The sequence below is a fragment of the Telmatherina bonti genome (assembly GCF_933228915.1).
Source record: "Telmatherina bonti genome assembly, chromosome: 9".
Lineage (NCBI taxonomy): Eukaryota > Metazoa > Chordata > Actinopteri > Atheriniformes > Telmatherinidae > Telmatherina > Telmatherina bonti.
In genome coordinates, this window is record NC_136627.1 from 38299297 (window position 1) to 38316164 (window position 16868).

At 50.1% G+C, this 16868-nt stretch overlaps 2 protein-coding genes across 3 annotated transcripts; one reads left to right on the forward strand and one right to left on the reverse strand.

Moving 5' to 3' along the window:
- Window positions 1-786: 786 nt before the first annotated feature.
- On the reverse strand, window positions 787-9347 carry LOC306760456 (nucleotidyltransferase MB21D2). Its single transcript, XM_079246295.1, has 2 exons — window positions 9015-9347; window positions 787-5705 (listed from the first exon to the last, which is right to left on the reverse strand). The coding sequence occupies exons 1-2, from the start codon at window positions 9256-9258 to the stop codon at window positions 4441-4443; spliced, it is 1509 nt and encodes a 502-aa protein (XP_079102421.1). The 5' UTR covers window positions 9259-9347; the 3' UTR covers window positions 787-4440.
- Window positions 9348-10532: 1185 nt separating this feature from the next.
- On the forward strand, window positions 10533-16562 carry parlb (presenilin associated, rhomboid-like b). 2 transcript variants are annotated; one of them, XM_079246297.1, is made up of 9 exons: window positions 10533-10692; window positions 12527-12743; window positions 12826-12966; window positions 13046-13094; window positions 14669-14764; window positions 14839-15059; window positions 15147-15248; window positions 15323-15420; window positions 16323-16562. In XM_079246297.1, exons 1-9 carry the CDS (start codon window positions 10592-10594, stop codon window positions 16441-16443), a joined length of 1146 nt encoding a protein of 381 aa, XP_079102423.1. In that variant the 5' UTR covers window positions 10533-10591; the 3' UTR covers window positions 16444-16562. The 2 variants fall into 2 exon arrangements, with proteins under 2 accessions (XP_079102423.1, XP_079102422.1); XM_079246296.1 differs by having other exon boundaries at window positions 10536-10692; window positions 12524-12743.
- The last annotated feature ends 306 nt before the right edge of the window (window positions 16563-16868 follow it).

Below are 16868 nucleotides of genomic sequence, written 5' to 3' on the forward strand. Positions count from 1 at the left end.
CTGGAAAGTGCCCTGAGATGATGTTGCTGTGAAGCGTGGGTATACAAGTAAGGCTGAATTGAACTGAAAGCCATTCAAGGACCCTTAAGACCTAACCCTAACTTTGTCCAGTTCCAGTCCTCAAGGTCCCAAAGGTTTTCCATGTATCCCTGCTCCAACACACCTGCCTCAAATGAATCTGTCATTGTGTAGAACTTCTTTGGCTGTTGGATCCATCTAATGTGAGCCAGGTGTGTTGGGACCAATCAGCAGCCTCCGGTGGCTAAATGTAAAGCCAAAACCTGCAGTTCCCCCGACTCATCTCCACCTCTTTGCCCATCTTTGTAATACACAGGAGTGATGCTATCAAGATGGAGACAGTTGGAACCCCCAATGAGCTTCACTTCAACTTTTCAGAAACCTACAGGTGACGTTGCTGCGGCTCCGCCCACCTTTTAAACATGGCCTATGGTTGGAACAGGGTGCTTCATAATCCTGCAGGACAGCAGCTCTCTAGGACTGACTTTGGACCTGAAAAGTCCTTCATGTGTCCTTTCCAACTGTGCCTGGAAGGTCTCTCAAGGATCCTGAAGAACTATTCCTGGGAAATTGTTGGAAGGGTCCTTCAGATCTGTTGTTGGAAAGTCCTGCAAAGGATTCTTTATAAATATTCCTGGAAATTCTTTAAAGGGCTGAATCAGGATTTGTGTGCAGATTTGCTTCTTTTACATAAAAGCAGACTAGAAAACTGTTGACATGAAAAGATGGAAGTGAACAAAGTGACTCGGAGATGATAAGTTGAGGTTAGATACTTTATGACTCAACTGTACAGTTAAATGTAGTGCAGGTCAAGTTGCCATCTTTATCTCTTCATAAAGCAGCAAGAAACAAAAACAAAAGTCACAGTCAGAAGGTAACAAACAGGGTCAGATGAGTGTTTCAGCGAGCAGGAGTGTTTGTTTCTGGTGGCACTTTGATGGTGTAGAAGCCTCTGAGTGGGAGTGTTGGTGCAGCTTTGTGACGACTGTTAGCGTTAGCGTGTTAATGCTAAGTCAGGTAAACATGGATGTGTGCGGATTTTCACTAATTGCACTTGAGGATGAGGATATGTGGCGATTACATTACACTCTGATATCTGAAGGATTTTTTTGGCTTTTTTTTTTTCCTGAAATGTTGGTGACTTTGACACAAACAAAAATTTGACCCAACACGCCTTCCACCCAACCAGCTCAGGACCAAGACAACCAATGAGTTGCGTAATAAAGACCAGTCTGATCAGCTGCAAGGCTTTAAGCTCCAGTTCTGGTCACCATTTCTGTCCTTGGGAAAATGACTAAAGTCAGAAAACACAGTTGTTTTCATGGAACTAATGTAGTGTACTATCTTCTAGCTAGCAAAATTGAATGTTTGGCTTTGTGGTAGCAAAGATAGACTAGATTAGAAAGTTTTAGCTTCTACATGTTTAATAAGCAAAATCAAGCTAATTGTTTTATTATTATTAGATTACATAGGCTTCATAAAGTTCTAGATCAATTTATTTCTATTTATAGTTTTAGCCATTTAAAGCTTTATAAAGTGTAAGCTAAATTGAGCTAATTCTACTGACAGTTTTAGTTAGCCTTGCTTTTTAAAGTGGAAGCTACCACAAACTTCATAAAAATGGAAGCTATTTCAAACTTTTGTGATCAATAGTTTCAGCTAGCACAAGTTTTATAAAGTGAAAGCTAAATCAAGATAATGCTATAGATAAATTAAGCAAGCAGAGGTTTGATAAAGTGGGAGTCAAATCGAGCTAGTACTAGTTTTAACAATCATAAGGAGGAAGCTTCATAATGTGGAAGCTAAACCAAGCTAGTGCTAGCAACAGTTTTAGCTTGCAGAGGTTTAATAAAGTGAGAGTTAGATCAGGCTATTGCTACCAATAGTTTTAGTTAGCATGAGCTTCACAAAATGATAGCTAGCAGCACCAAGTAGAATGAGCACCCGCTTCATGAAGCCTTTGCTTGCTAGCTTGCACTTGCTTGTGCTAGCTACCACTTTGACGCTTACGTTACCGAAAGCTTCTGACCTAGTTAGCTAAAGCAATGCTGAAGAATTTTTTAGCTACCACAGACACTTGCTGCTCAGTATTGTGTTTTGTTTGGTTTTAACCTATTAAAAACAATAATCATACGATGCCTGAACTGTGAAACAGGATTAAAATTTTGGGTGAACCATGTTTGCAACTGAACTTATTGGCGACGTACAATTAGGTCCACTTCTAAAATATTTTAATTTCAGCTGCAGCTTCACCATTTGCTAAAATTTGTTCTAGCATGTTAATTCTCTTAGTGGATTTTTTAAGATTTATCATTTAGTGAATACTATGTTTTTATAAAACAGTTTTGCATAGATTTGTGTCATCAAGTTTGATGTCAGTGATGTGAAAAGATAATTATTGGAGGAGTTGGTCCTTGATTTTGGGAAATTTGAAGCTTTAAAGTTTTGCATGTGGAAGATGATGTAAACACCAGATGAATCAATGTTTATATGATATGCATCTAAAAAGACATAAGTTTTAAATAAATGTAAAAATTAAAAAAAGATTGCTATTTTATGTCAATCAGGTTTTTTTTTGCATTCATTTTAAAACACTATAAATGTGTAGCCACATGAGCACAAAGTTAACATGTAAACAGATTAATACCTGGAATTACTGTGAGGCTTTTTTTGTATTAAATTACGTAAATTTCCAACTATAATGCTCTGTGTTCCAATCTTGTAATCTTCTAATGCAACTTGTTCGATTGCACAGTTGCATTAATTGCATACGTTTCTGGAGCGTGACATTGAAGGGGAGTTGTGATTTACGCGTCATGTCACATGCTAGAAAATGTATATTACGATGCTCTTAGTTTGGGGAAGGTCGGAAGTACAATCAGCCAGACACCTGAGATTGTACATCTTCCCTTACATAGCCTCTTTTCTTTATTTATTATCATTTTTTTGTGCATCAGCACAATATTGATGTAGATATTGATGTAGAACTGAACAGCTGTAGATGCCATTTCTGTTTGGATGTCAAATTGGGTGATCTGTTTGAAGTATGACGGGGTATAATTGGCAGTATCTCATTTCCTACAGGAATGTTTTCACTCCTACGCCCTTCTACAAGGACGAGGGGTTGGGACTGAGCTGGTTTAACTGAAGAAGGGCTGAACCTACGACACGAGACACGAAGAAGCAGCTTAAGACAAACCAGAAGTCGGGTCGTAAACACATGGAGCTAACGGACACATCGTGTCTGGTCAGGAGGAGGTGCTGGGAGTCGGTGCGGCTGACGGAGGGCGTGGTGCAGCAGATTAAACCTGAGCACAAGGAGCAGACAGAAAGTGCAACCTGACAGTACTTCCTGCGACCCCTTCGAATAAAGAGCCCATTTCAAGCGTGCATCACGGCCATCCTTCAGCACGCCACCACAACCCGTCTACAATATGACACATTGTGAGCGAGTAGGGACATGACGTCCACCATTGAGAGGAAAAAAAAAGTGATGAATTTTACATTCTGTGCAAAATTAGACAAACAGTAGTTCACAAATCATCAGTCTATTTCTCTGTCTATGCATTTCTTTTGCTATTTACAATTAGTTCTAAGACGTTAGTACCATCATCGCCCAGTGGGACTAAGACATTCCTCAGCGGGACGAAACCCACCGTCACCAGAACTCTGCTGTGTCCAGTGCCTGAAGCCAGAAGCCTGGACTCTAAAGCCCTGTTTCCACTGAGTGGCTTGATTCGGACAGCCACTGTGCCTGTGGGGTTGAGACCAAACGCCTAGCCTTGGATCATGCTAGTGGGACGACAACAAATGTGATGCTACAAACGACAACTACAGCTGGGAAAGTCTGTAGTTCCAGAGCCAACCAGACCTCAACGTTGCTGCTACTTCTTTCCAATGTGGCGACCGTAGATCCGACACAACCGTATCGTACCATTTTCTTTGGACCCTCGACAGAAGGGGCTCCAGAAATGGTGAAGTTCGGTTGTATAGGATCGTATTATAATGAAAACACCCAATCATACCGGTCAGAACCAAAATGCTCAGTGGAACCAGGGCCTAAACAAGCTCTTTTCCAGGAGTTAAGGAATCAGTCCCATCTCCAGGGTCCCTGATAACCAAACCAGTCACTGAGCATCAGCAGTTCCAGGATGTGGCGGGTTTACAAACCCTTCCTTCATTTTTAAAAATGACATGCTGCTGTTGGGTCTGAAAGGCAACCAGCAGGTAGAAAACACAGGGCACACAGTGAGAGGAGAGACGAGGAATAGAAAAATAAATGTAAAAAAATAAAAACTGTGGCGGACAACGAGACGATCACCTCACGTCACTCTGTGGCCAACATAAGAGAAGTAGAAAAAAAGTTTCAGAGGAGGCAGGGACAAAAAAAGACGAGGTCTGAGGGTGGGGGCGCTTTCAGTCTCAGAAGAACTTGTCGTCGATGCGAAAGTGTGGCCGCGTGACGTCGTCCGGGTTGATGAAGACCGAGATGGACTTCCCCGGATTCTCCGTGACGAGCTGCTGAAGCTTCTTGGCCAGTCGGTCATCAGGCTGGTTCTCGCCGCCGGCATCAGACTGCGGCGACGGCAGGTTGGTGGAGCTGCCTCGCCACTGCAGTTCCACCGTCAGCCTGTTGGCAGCCTTGGCGTGCTCGATGGTCGTGCGCAGGTGCTCAGCTGGGTCAGAGCGAACGGAGGAGAGTTTGCGGGCGTGCAGCATGGCCGTCTCGTCTGACAGGTGCTCCAGCATGTTGCACTGAGGAATGAAGTAGTTGGGACACGTCTTGTTGACGAGGCAGTGCTGAAGGTCGTCGATCAGGCCCAACAGGAAGTGGGCGGCAAAGTCGTCCTGCGCCAGGTAGTTGGCGGGGAGGCGGTCGCATGCCCACAGCATGATGCTGCGCAGGTGGTAGGGGCTGATGGCTTTGGGGCGGGACAGCAGCTTGATGATGATGGCCTTGCAGGCCTGGTATGCCTGCATCAGACTGGACGAGATGCACTTCTTCAGCTGTACCTCGCTGCGGGCAAACGACAAGCGCCACTCATTCTCCTTGCGACCTTTGTAGGAGCAGGCGGGGACGAGGTAGAAGCCGCTGATCACCTCCTCCTCTGTGATCTTCCCATCCCAGAAGTGGTTCTCCATCAGCCAGCTCTGGGCGACGGCAGGCCAGCCTTTAAACGACACCACAGGGACGATGTCGTACAGCATCCGGCTGCTGCCGACCCCCAGGATGACGGAGATGATGGTTCCATTACGCTCCACCTTCTCCACCCTCGGCATACCTCTCTGCGGCTTCTTCTGCACCTCCAGCAGAACCAGAGAAATGGACTGGTAGAACCAGTCTGCCACCAGCGTCGGAGAGAAGAAGTAGTTGGTGGTCCCGTTGATGTGGTCTATGATGGTGCAGCAGTCCTTCCACTTGTTGATGGTCCCTTCATCAAATAGACGGAGGCTGAGCCAGGAGTGTCCCAGCGCTGAGTGCCTCATGTCCAGCGTCACCGGCTGATTGCGGTCGTGGAGTTTGAGCGCTGGTACCAACAAGGTGAAGTCCATGTCGTAGTCTGTTCCCCGGGCGTAAACGCTCAGCTCGTCCAGGTCCATGTCCACCACGCCCTCCCGAACACCTCCCGACAGCAGGAGGTACTCATTGGCTACCGGAAGCTTCTGGTCCAACTTCTGGACCATTCCTGAGACACAGAAGAAGAGAGACACAGTTAGATGACGACATTTTTACTCCGTAAAGTCCAGATCAAATAAAACATACTATAAACTGCTCGTAACTGACAGTGAAGGCAGCATGAACGCACATACCACTGCTTGTTAGTTACAAATAAATCCATGTCCGAAAACCGGCACGAAGACGGATAACACCAGAGCTTCACAGCTAAAAACTGGATATGACTGATTCTGTAAAGCTCCAAGAAAATGTGAAGGATAGAAGTATGTTGGAGAAACTATGTTTTTATGTTTGTAAATGCGTCTTCATACAGAAAGAACACGGTCTGACGCTACATCCTGGATGCTAACACAGCTAGCAAAAACAGTGCATGTGCACAAAGACATGAATACCGACGAGTTTCAGCCGAAACGTGAAGATGAAGACAGTAATAACCTAGTTTACTGGCTCCATTTACATGCACAACAAAATCATGGGGGGGGGGGGTGTTAATAGATTGATCACAATGCAATGGTTCTGATTGGACAGAGGGTGCACGTGACGTATGACGTATACCAGAAATAAACAAAGTTGTCTCCCTGCTTCTCGTCGTTTCAGTCATAACTTGTAAAAACTACATAATAAGTTCCAGTTTTATTATAAATGTGAAGTAGCAGCTCAACACCAGCATACTACTTCACTTTCTGCAGCAACTGAGAAGGAGAAGAAAGATAGACCACCGAACACGGGAGGCAAAACTAGCGCACCCAGATTACACCCACACCAAGTTATGTCCCAATTCTTAGGCTGCCTCAAATTAGGGCTGCACAATTATAACATTAACATTTATTATTTTGATCAATACTGTAATCATTATTATTCATCATGATTATTCATTGTGTCTGGAAAAACACAGTTTTATTGCACCACTTGTTAACAATCTACCAGGACAATATTAAGTATATATATATATATATATATATATATATATATATATATATATATATACATACACACACTTATAATCTATGAAAATCTGCACCAGACACCATTCTGACATCACTGTGACATCATCATGATGTCATGACGACATCGACTCCATGAAGTTCTGCTGATGTTGGGACAAGTCATCCTGAAGACAGCTTCCTGAGAAACACTGACTGTCTTTTAACCTGCTGCGTCACCACGGTAACCAATCCAGAACTTGTTACCATGGACACTGCTAATCCGGTCCAGGACGACCCGGTCCAGGAGGGCCCGGTCCAGGAGGGCGCGGTCCAGGACAGCCCGGTCCAGGACGACCCGGTCCAGGAGGGCCCGTTCCAGAACGACCCGGTCAAGGAGGGCCCGTTCCAGAACGACCCGGTCAAGGAGGGCCCGTTCCAGAACGACCCGGTCCAGGACGGCCCGTTCCAGAACGACCCGGTCCAGGACGACCCGGTCCAGGAGGGCCCGTTCCAGAACGACCCGGTCCAGGACGACCCGGTCCAGGAGGGCCCGTTCCAGAACGACCCGGTCAAGGAGGGCCCGTTCCAGAACGACCCGGTCAAGGAGGGCCCGTTCCAGAACGACCCGGTCCAGGACGACCCGGTCCAGGAGGGCCCGTTCCAGAACGACCCGGTCCAGGACGACCCGGTCAAGGAGGGCCCGTTCCAGAACGACCCGGTCCAGGACGACCCGGTCCAGGAGGGCCCGTTCCAGAACGACCCGGTCAAGGAGGGCCCGTTCCAGAACGACCCGGTCAAGGAGGGCCCGTTCCAGAACGACCCGGTCCAGGACGACCCGGTCCAGGAGGGCCCGTTCCAGAACGACCCGGTCCAGGACGACCCGGTCAAGGAGGGCCCGTTCCAGAACGACCCGGTCAAGGAGGGCCCGTTCCAGAACGACCCGGTCCAGGAGGGCCCGTTCCAGAACGACCCGGTCCAGGACGACCCGGTCCAGGAGGGCCCGTTCCAGGACGACCCGGTTCAGGAGGGCCCGTTCCAGGACGACCCGGTTCAGGAGGGCCCGTTCCAGGACGACCCGGTCCAGGAGGGCCCGTTCCAGAACGACCCGGTTCAGGAGGGCCCGTTCCAGGACGACCCGGTCCAGGACGACCCGGTCCAGGAGGGCCAGTTCCAGAACGACCCGGTCCAGGACGACCCGGTCCAGGAGGGCCCGTTCCAGAACGACCCGGTTCAGGAGGGCCCGTTCCAGGACGACCCGGTTCAGGAGGGCCCGTTCCAGGACGACCCGGTCCAGGAGGGCCCGTTCCAGAACGACCCGGTTCAGGAGGGCCCGTTCCAGGACGACCCGGTTCAGGAGGGCCCGTTCCAGAACGACCCGGTTCAGGAGGGCCCGTTCCAGGACGACCCGGTCCAGGAGGGCCCGGTCCAGAACGACCCGGTCCAGGACGACCCGGTCCAGGAGGGCCCGTTCCAGGACGACCCGGTCCAGGACGACCCGGTCCAGGACGACCCGGTCCAGGAGGGCCCGGTCCAGGACAGCCCGGTCCAGGACGGCCCGGTCTAGGAGGGCCCGGTCCAGGACGGCCCGGTCCAGGAGGGCCCGTTCCAGGACGACCCGGTCCAGGAGGGCCCGGTTCAGGACGACCCGGTCCAGGAGGGCCCGGTTCAGGACGACCCGGTCCAGGACGGCCCGGTCCAGGAGGGCCCGGTCCAGTACAGCCCGTTCCAGGACGACCCGGTCTAGGAGGGCCCGGTCCAGGACGGCCCGGTCCAGGAGGGCCCGTTCCAGGACGACCCGGTCCAGGAGGGCCCGGTTCAGGACGACCCGGTCCAGGACGGCCCGGTCCAGGACGGCCCGGTCCAGGACGACCCGGTCCAGGACGACCCGGTCCAGGACGACTGGAAACCAGTTTCCTCATCGGGACTCCGACTGGAAACCAGTTTCCTCATCGGGACTCCGACTGGAAACCAGTTTCCTCATCGGGACTCCGACTGGAAACCAGTTTCCTCATCGGGACTCCGACTGGAAACCAGTTTCCTCATCGGGACTCCGACTGGAAACCAGTTTCCTCATCGGGACTCCGACTGGAAACCAGTTTCCTCATCGGGACTCCCGCTGGACCACAGGACGGGACGTGTCCTGTGGTCCAGCGGTCCTCTTCCTGCAGTTTTCCGCTGAATAATTCCAGGATTAAAGTGGGAATTCTGCAGATTATCTGATGGGAAGTTATAATCTGTGCTTCTGAACCGCAGCCTGCAGCTTTATGTGGAAACTGAAAGGGTTTAATGTGAACCTGCTGGACCCGGTCCAGGTGGAGCTGGGTGGAGGTGGAGGGTCTGTTTACCCCCTGCAGTGTGTGTGTGTGTGTGTGTGTGTGTGTGTGTGTCCTCACCCAGCATGGAGAAGATGAAGTCCTTGGCCGTGTGGATCTCCAGGGCCCGCTGGTCGTCGTATTCCCGCTGGTCGTGCTTGCTGAACTCCTGGATGAGCCGGTTCAGGTCCTCCATGCGGGCCGCGGACCTGAAGTCGAGCTCGGGCCCTCCGCCGCCGTGCGGCAGCCTCCCGGCGGCCGCGGTGGGGCTGTTCCCGAGGCTGCCCGCAGAGCCAGCCCGGCCGGAGAGAGCAGGGGCCGCCATGGTTGCTGGTTGCTCTGCCTGCTGCTCTGCCTGGATCCCCGCCACTCACACTGCTGCTGCTGCTGTTCTGGGCCGAACCGAGCCGAGCCGCACCAAACACAACCACCGGAAACAGCCGCGCCACTTCAGCTGGTCAGCGCTGCCTTCAAAATAAAAGCACCGAGATGTTCATTCAGTTTCTTCCCAGTAAAGGTTGGCGGGGAAACTGGAGTCTCTCCCAGTACATCTGGCGGGACGCAGGGTGGAGGGAGACTGTGTTTTATCTACTGTAAAGCCCCAGTGTGTGAGAATCCCTCCCATAGAGCCGACTGGCCGCAAGCCAGTAGCTCTGTGGCTGCAAAGCAGTAGCTCTCTGGTGCTCCAGAGTACTGACTGGGGAGTCAAACAGGGTGGAGCTGCGTTCGTCCTGAAGTCAACTATTATTATTATTATTATTATTATTATTATTATTATTAAATTTTCATTTTTTTTTATACCCATATTGGAGGTCAGAGTAGAGCCGCTGCTCCTCCGCATCGAGAGGAACTGGTTGAGGTGGCTCGAGCATCTGGTCAGGATGCCTCCTGGACCTCCCTGGTGAGGTGTTCCAGGCACGTCCCTCTGGGAGGAGACCCCGGGGAAGATCCAGGACACGCTGGAGGGATTATATCTCTCTGCTGGCCTGGGAACGCCTCGGGATCCCCCCGCAGAGTTGGCAAATGTGTCTGGGGAGAGGGAAGTCTGGGCTTCCCTGCTTAGGCTGCTGCCCCCACGACCCGACCCCGGATAAGCGGCATGAAGATGAATTATTATTATTATTATTATTATTATTATTATTATTATTAGGTCTATTTAATTTTCTTTTTTATGTAATAGCCGGTGAGCTTCTGCTTACTATGAAATGAGACATACTTGTAGAGATTACATGAAGCATGTTTATAATACAAATAAAATAAATCCCTGAGATGGCCCTGCAGTAATCTGTATGGCCCTGGAAGGAAAAATATTTCCATTGAACAGGATCATATATATGTAAATATTTATGAAAATAAGATGATAGTATGTCTAAACGTATTAGTGATGCACAAAATTAACTTTATTTATTCTAAACATGACTAGAACATAATTAAGTGTTTTATTCTAATAAATGTGTGAAGAAAATAAATAATCTAAAAACAACTGAGGTTGTTTTGGAAGTTCCAGCCGGATGTTGTGATTGTTGCTGATTTTTATTGATTTGTTTGTTTACATGTTGTTATTGCAGGAGTGCAGTACCAGCCTCCGGCCTCATGGCTGCGCTGCGGGGTTAGCTAAACTCTGACCCGGTCATGAACGGCTCTCCGGCCGGCTCTGGATGCCGGGGTCACCGGGCTCCAACATGGCGTGGAGGAGCTGCTCCGTCCTGTTCAGGCTGACCGGGGAGGACATGTTACGGAACTCCGTGAGGGGAGGCAGGTCAGTCCCCGCAGCCGAACGGAAGCTGCCTGTTCGGGCTGACTTTGGGACAAACCTCCGCTGGTTGGAGCTAGCTCTGTTAGCAGGCTAATGCTAACTGCTGTTTGTCATTATTGTGGATTTTATTAAATTTACACTATTTAATTTTCGGTTATTAAGTTACATTATTGCATTTTATGAATAAAATTATCCACAGTAAGTGTGGTTTGTTGGTAGCATTCAGGTCAGCCCTGTTTCTCTGCAGAAAAGGGTCATTTTTCATCATTATCAGCTGAAAATGAGGAAATAAAATCCTCTCAGAGCTTCCTGGATGTCTGACAGGGAATGGGAAGTCTGCTGAAGATGGAAGGCATTTTTCTGCCTCATCATGTGAAAGAAACCTGGAGAAGTGATGGAAAAGTTGACTGAAATCATGTTTTTATGTCCTAAAATCCAGCTTCAGCATCCAGAAAAGTTAGCATGTTGTATAAAATGTAAATAAAAGCAGAATCACATCAACATATTTTATTCCCAGTAGAAGATAAACAACATATGTTGAAACTGAGACATTTGAGATTTAAAAGGAATCTCTGTACGCCTGGGACAAAGCGCTGCAGGAACATCGCTGTCTTGTCTGGACCAAATCTCAATTACATTTGCAATTAAGTATGAAGCTCCACTCTATCACACTTGTTCCTACGTCTGCTGCCTGGAATCTGGGTGTCATGGTGGATGACCAGCTGACCTTTAAGGTCCATGTTGCCTCTGTTGCCCGTACCTGTCGATATGCTCTCTACAACATCAAGAGAATCAGACATACCTGACAGAACACACGACTCAGCTTCTGGTTCAGGTTCTGGTCATCTCACACATGGATTACTGCAGTTCCCTACTGGCAGGTCTGCCTGCATGATGGTTAAACCTCTGCAGATGATCCAGAACCAGCAGCACGTCTGGTCTACAACCAGTCCAAACTGGTTCATGTCACTCCGCTGCTAATCGGACTTCACTGGTTTCCGGTTGCAGCACGCATCACATTTAAAGCTTTGCTTCTGGTTTACAAAACAATAACTACCTTCACTCCCTAATCCAGACCTACACTCCCTCTCCACAGCTATGTTCCACCAGTGAAAGACGCCTCGTGTTACCACCACAACGTGGGACTAAATCACCAGCCAGACTCTTTTCCTCTGTTGTTCCACGATGGTGGAATGATCTCCCAAACTCTGTCCGCTCTGCAGAGTCCCTGTCTACTTTTAAGACCCAGCTGAAGACTCAGCTCTTCAAGCAGCACTTCACCACTTAGTTTAGCTGTATTTAGTGGAAAGTTGGAGAACTTAGTCCAGTTCTTTGCAACAAACGTTGTGGTATTAATTCTTTGTATTATAACATAGATGGTATTATGGGGTGGAAAGAGAGTAAACAAACAAAACAAACCTGTAGCACTTCACGGAAGGATCTACATCCACCTGGACAGTCCACCAGCACCTTCCTACCATGTCCTCTACTGTTTGATTTCGTGCTTGTGTTGTTCTCACTCTCATATGTAAGTCGCTTTGGATGAAAGCGTCTGCTAAATGACTATAGAATAGAATAGAATTGAATGGTCTGAGGCAAAGAGGACAACTGGATGAAAATGTGGATTTCTTTCTGCACGGCATGTCCTGCAGACTAAAGACCCATCCAGACAATGTCTTCTAGATTTCAGCCAGACAATGCTAAACCACATCCTACTGGGAATAAAATGTGACGATGACAGTTTGGTTTAAAGTTCTGACTTTGGAAGAAAAGCAGAAAAAAGAGTGTTGCCGTTTATTGGTCTGCCTCAGGCTGTAGTTCTCTGTCTGTCCAGCAGGTGGCCTCACAGCTTCCAGCAGAGATGCGGCTTCAAGAAAGCTGCCAGAAAACCAGAAGCCAAGAAAGTGGAGGAGGAGCTTGGCTCCGCCCAGTTGGAGTCCTCTGAACCAGCAGTGCGGCGCTCCGCCCCCACCTGGAACCAGCAAGCTCCGCCCACCCCCAGCTCCCCTCAGGCCTTCCGCCGGCTCTTTAGGCCATTCGTCTTCACTGTGGGGGTAGGTGGGGTTTACCTGCTACCTCAGGCAGGTAATGATATGTCATCAGCAATGTTAGGGACAGTTGTTAACTCCATGTCAGTTTACAGGCTGCTCCTTCGGCTCAGCGGCCATCTGGCAGTACGAGTCCCTGAAGTCTCGAGTCCAGAGCTACTTCGATGAGATCCGAGCCGACTGGCTGGAGAAAGTCCGACCTCAGAAACGAGGGGACGTCCGTAAAGAGGTGAAGACGCAAAACTTTATCCGCGCTGGAAACTAAACAAACGTTCAGAACCATCCCTGTTTGTCTGATTGTGTTTCAGATCAACCAATGGTGGAACAGCTTGAGTGAAGGTCAGAAGACCGTCTCAGGTGAGACACGTCTATCCTTGGAGTTGATGAAAGGGCTGAAATTTTAGTCCAGTCCAGACTGCTCTCTGATGGGTCCAGACTGGTCTCTGATGGGTCCAGACTGCTCTCTGATGGGTCCAGACTGGTCTCTGATGGTCCAGACTGGTGTCTGTTGGGTCAAGACTGGTCTCTGATGGGTCCAGACTGGTCTCTGGTTGGTCCAGGCTGGTCTCTGATGGGTCCAGACTGGTCTCTGATGGGTCCAGACTGGTCTTTGATGGTCCAGACTGGTGTCCGTTGGGTCCAGACTGGTCTCTGCTGGGTCCAAACTGGTCTCTGGTTGGTCCAGACTGGTTTCTGGTTGGTCCAGACTGGTCTCTGTTGGGTCCAGACTGGTCTCTGATGGGTCCAGACTGGTCTCTGGTTAGTCCAGACTGGTCTATGATGGTCCAGACTGGTCTCTGATGGGTCCAGACTGGTCTCTGATGGGTCCAGACCTGGTCTCTGATGGGTTAGACTGGTCTCTGCTGGGTCCAGACTGGTCTCTGGTTGGTCCAGGCTGGTCTCTGATGGGTCCAGACTGGTCTCTGATGGGTCCAGACTGGTCTTTGATGGTCCAGACTGGTGTCCGTTGGGTCCAGACTGGTCTCTTCTGGGTCCAAACTGGTCTCTGGTTGGTCCAGACTGGTTTCTGGTTGGTCCAGACTGGTCTCTGTTGGGTCCAGACTGGTCTCTGCTGGGTCCAGACTGGTCTCTGGTTAGTCCAGACTGGTCTCTGCTGGGTCCAGACTGGTCTCTGCTGGGTCCAGACTGGTCTCTGATGGGTCCAGACTGGTCTCTGATGGGTCCACACCTGGTCTCTGATGAGTTAGACTGGTCTCTGATGGGTCCAGACTGGTCTTTGATGGTCCATACTGGTGTCCGTTGGGTCCAGACTGGTTTCTGGTTGGTCCAGACTGGTCTTTGATGGTCCATACTGGTGTCCGTTGGGTCCAGACTGGTTTCTGGTTGGTCCAGACTGGTCTGTGATGGTCCATACTGGTGTCCGTTGGGTCCAGACTGGTCTGTGATGGTCCAGACTGGTCTTTGATGGTCCAGACTGGTGTCCGTTGGGTCCAGACTGGTCTCTGACGGGTCCAGACATGTTTTTCATTACTGACCCTGAAAATTATTCAGAAAATAAAGTTTCAAGCAGATTTTACTACAGGGATGATTAATGGATGGATGGATGGATGGATGGATGGATAGATAGATAGATAGATAGATGGATGATGGTTTGGATGGATGATGGTTGAAAGATGGATGGATGAATGGATGATGGATGGTTGGTGGATGGATGATGAGTGGATGAATGATAGATGGATGGATGATGGACGTACAAATGGGTGGATGGATGATGGATGGATGTACAGATGGGTGGATGATGGATGGATGGATGATGGACGTACAGATGGATGATGGATGGATGATGGACGTACAGATGGATGGATAGATGACAGGTGGATGGATGGATGATGGATGGAAACTGCGGATGTGGACTCTGGAGGCGGAGCTTGTCCCGTTCCCTGCTGTAAACGCCGCGGTCGTGTCTCCAGGCATCATCGCCATCAACGCCCTGGTCTTCGCCTGCTGGAGAGTCCCATCGCTGCAGCGCATCATGATGAGATACTTCACCGCCAACCCGGCCTCCAGTGAGTCCCTTCCCCCCCGCGATGCGTTTAGGCGCTGCGAGAGAACCCCTCCTGACGTGTGGTTGTCCCTGCAGAGACGCTGTGCTTGCCGATGCTGCTCTCCACCTTCAGCCACTTCTCCTTCTTCCACATGGCGGCCAACATGTACGTCCTGTGGAGCTTCTCCTCCAGCGCCGTCTCCATGTTGGGCCGCGAGCAGTTCCTGGCCGTCTACCTGTCGGCAGGTGTCGTCGCCTCCTTCCTCAGCTACACCAGCAAGATGGCAACGGGGAGGTTCGGTCCGTCTCTCGGAGCGGTGAGCGTCTCCTGAACCCGTCCACCAATGAGACTCAGCTCTTCCTCTGCATCTCATTGGTCCATCACAACCTGTTTGTGTTTCCAGTCGGGCGCCATCATGGCCATCCTGGCCGCCGTCTGCACCAAAATGCCCGAAGCCAAGTTGGCCATCATCTTTCTCCCCATGTTCACCTTCACCGCCGCCAACGTAAGCCCCGCCTCCTGCGTCCGTCTCCTGTTCCCGCCACCGTCATCCTCGTCTGTTTCCGTGTCTGTCTGCAGGCTCTGAAGGCCATCGTCGCCATGGATACCGCTGGTCTGCTGCTGGGATGGAAGTTCTTCGACCACGCCGCGCATCTAGGAGGAGCCTTATTTGGGATGTGAGTCCATTTGGTCCTGGTTCTGGACCATGTCCTGGTTCTGGTTCTGGTCCTGGACCTTGTTCTGGTCCTGGTCCTGGACCTGGTCCTGGTTCTGGTTCTGGTCCTGGTTCTGGTTCTGGTTCTGGTTCTGGTCCTGGACCTTGTTCTGGTCCTGGTCCTGGTCCTGGTCCTGGTTCTGGTTCTGGTTCTGGTCCTGGTCCTGGACCTTGTTCTGGTCCTGGTCCTGGACCTAGACCTGGTTCTGGTTCTGGTTCTGGTCCTGGTCCTGGTTCTGGTTCTGGTTCTGGTTCTGGTTCTGGTCCTGGTCCTGGACCTTGTTCTGGTCCTGGTCCTGGACCTAGACCTGGTTCTGGTTCTGGTTCTGGTCCTGGACCTTGTTCTGGTCCTGGTCCTGGACCTTGTTCTGGTCCTGGTCCTGGTCCTGGTTCTGGTTCTGGTTCTGGTCCTGGTCCTGGACCTTGTTCTGGTCCTGGTCCTGGTTCTGGTTCTGGTTCTGGTTCTGGTCCTGGTCCTGGACCTTGTTCTGGTCCTGGTCCTGGACCTGGTCCTGGTTCTGGTTCTGGTTCTGGTTCTGGTCCTGGTCCTGGACCTTGTTCTGGTCCTGGTCCTGGTCCTGGTCCTGGTTCTGGTTCTGGTTCTGGTTCTGGTCCTGGTCCTGGTCCTGGACCTTGTTCTGGTCCTGGTCCTGGACCTAGACCTGGTTCTGGTTCTGGTTCTGGTCCTGGACCTTGTTCTGGTCCTGGTCCTGGTCCTGGTCCTGGTCCTGGTCCTGGACCTGGACCTGGACCTGGTTCTGGTCCTGGACCTGGACCTGGACCTGGTTCTGGTCCTGGTTCTGGTTCTGGTCCTGGTTCTGGTAGTGGACCGGTCCAGGACTGATGCGGGTTGTCTCTCCTCAGATGGTACATCCTGTTTGGACACGAGCTCATCTGGAAGAACCGAGAACCTTTCGTCAAGTTCTGGCATGGCCTGAGGACGCGAGGAGGAGGAGGAGGAGGAGCAGCAGGAGGCTCCATTTAGACTCTGGAAGTGAATGTTGTATAAAATGTATAGACAGAATGGAAGGATCCGGAAAGAGTCCAATTTATTGTGTCAGATTTTTATGTTTGTTTTTCTTTTAAATAAAACAGTAACCAGAAGCAGAACGACCTCGTTTCATTGGCTGACAACAATCAGAAGGAATCCCTGTACTCCCTACTCTGTCAGACCGCCTCATGTTTGCTCATCATCTGGTTCATCCTGACCAAAGAGCTTATATGAAAGTTAGATGCAGCCTCTGGCGGTTAAAAGTGAAGTCTATGCAGAAGTGCATAAAACTGCAGTTCCCCCTTCATCCACTAGGGGCTGCAAAACAGAGCAAATCCCCATAGACTCCCATGTTAAAAAGACCAACTTCACAGCAGGAATAAACATGTTTACAGCAGAAATAAACATGTTTACAGCAG

Coding starts and splice junctions, on each gene's coding strand:
- LOC306760456 (XM_079246295.1), bottom strand. CDS start 9,258: ATGGCGGCCCCTGCTCTCTCCGGCCGGGCTGGCTCTGCGGGCAGCCTC. Junction 5,706..9,014: donor CTTCATCTTCTCCATGCTGG/GTGAGGACACAC, acceptor TCTGTGTCTCAG/GAATGGTCCAGAAGTTGGAC.
- parlb (XM_079246296.1), top strand. CDS start 10,592: ATGCCGGGGTCACCGGGCTCCAACATGGCGTGGAGGAGCTGCTCCGTC. Junction 14,765..14,838: donor CACCGCCAACCCGGCCTCCA/GTGAGTCCCTTC, acceptor TTGTCCCTGCAG/AGACGCTGTGCTTGCCGATG. Junction 15,060..15,146: donor TCGGTCCGTCTCTCGGAGCG/GTGAGCGTCTCC, acceptor TTGTGTTTCCAG/TCGGGCGCCATCATGGCCAT.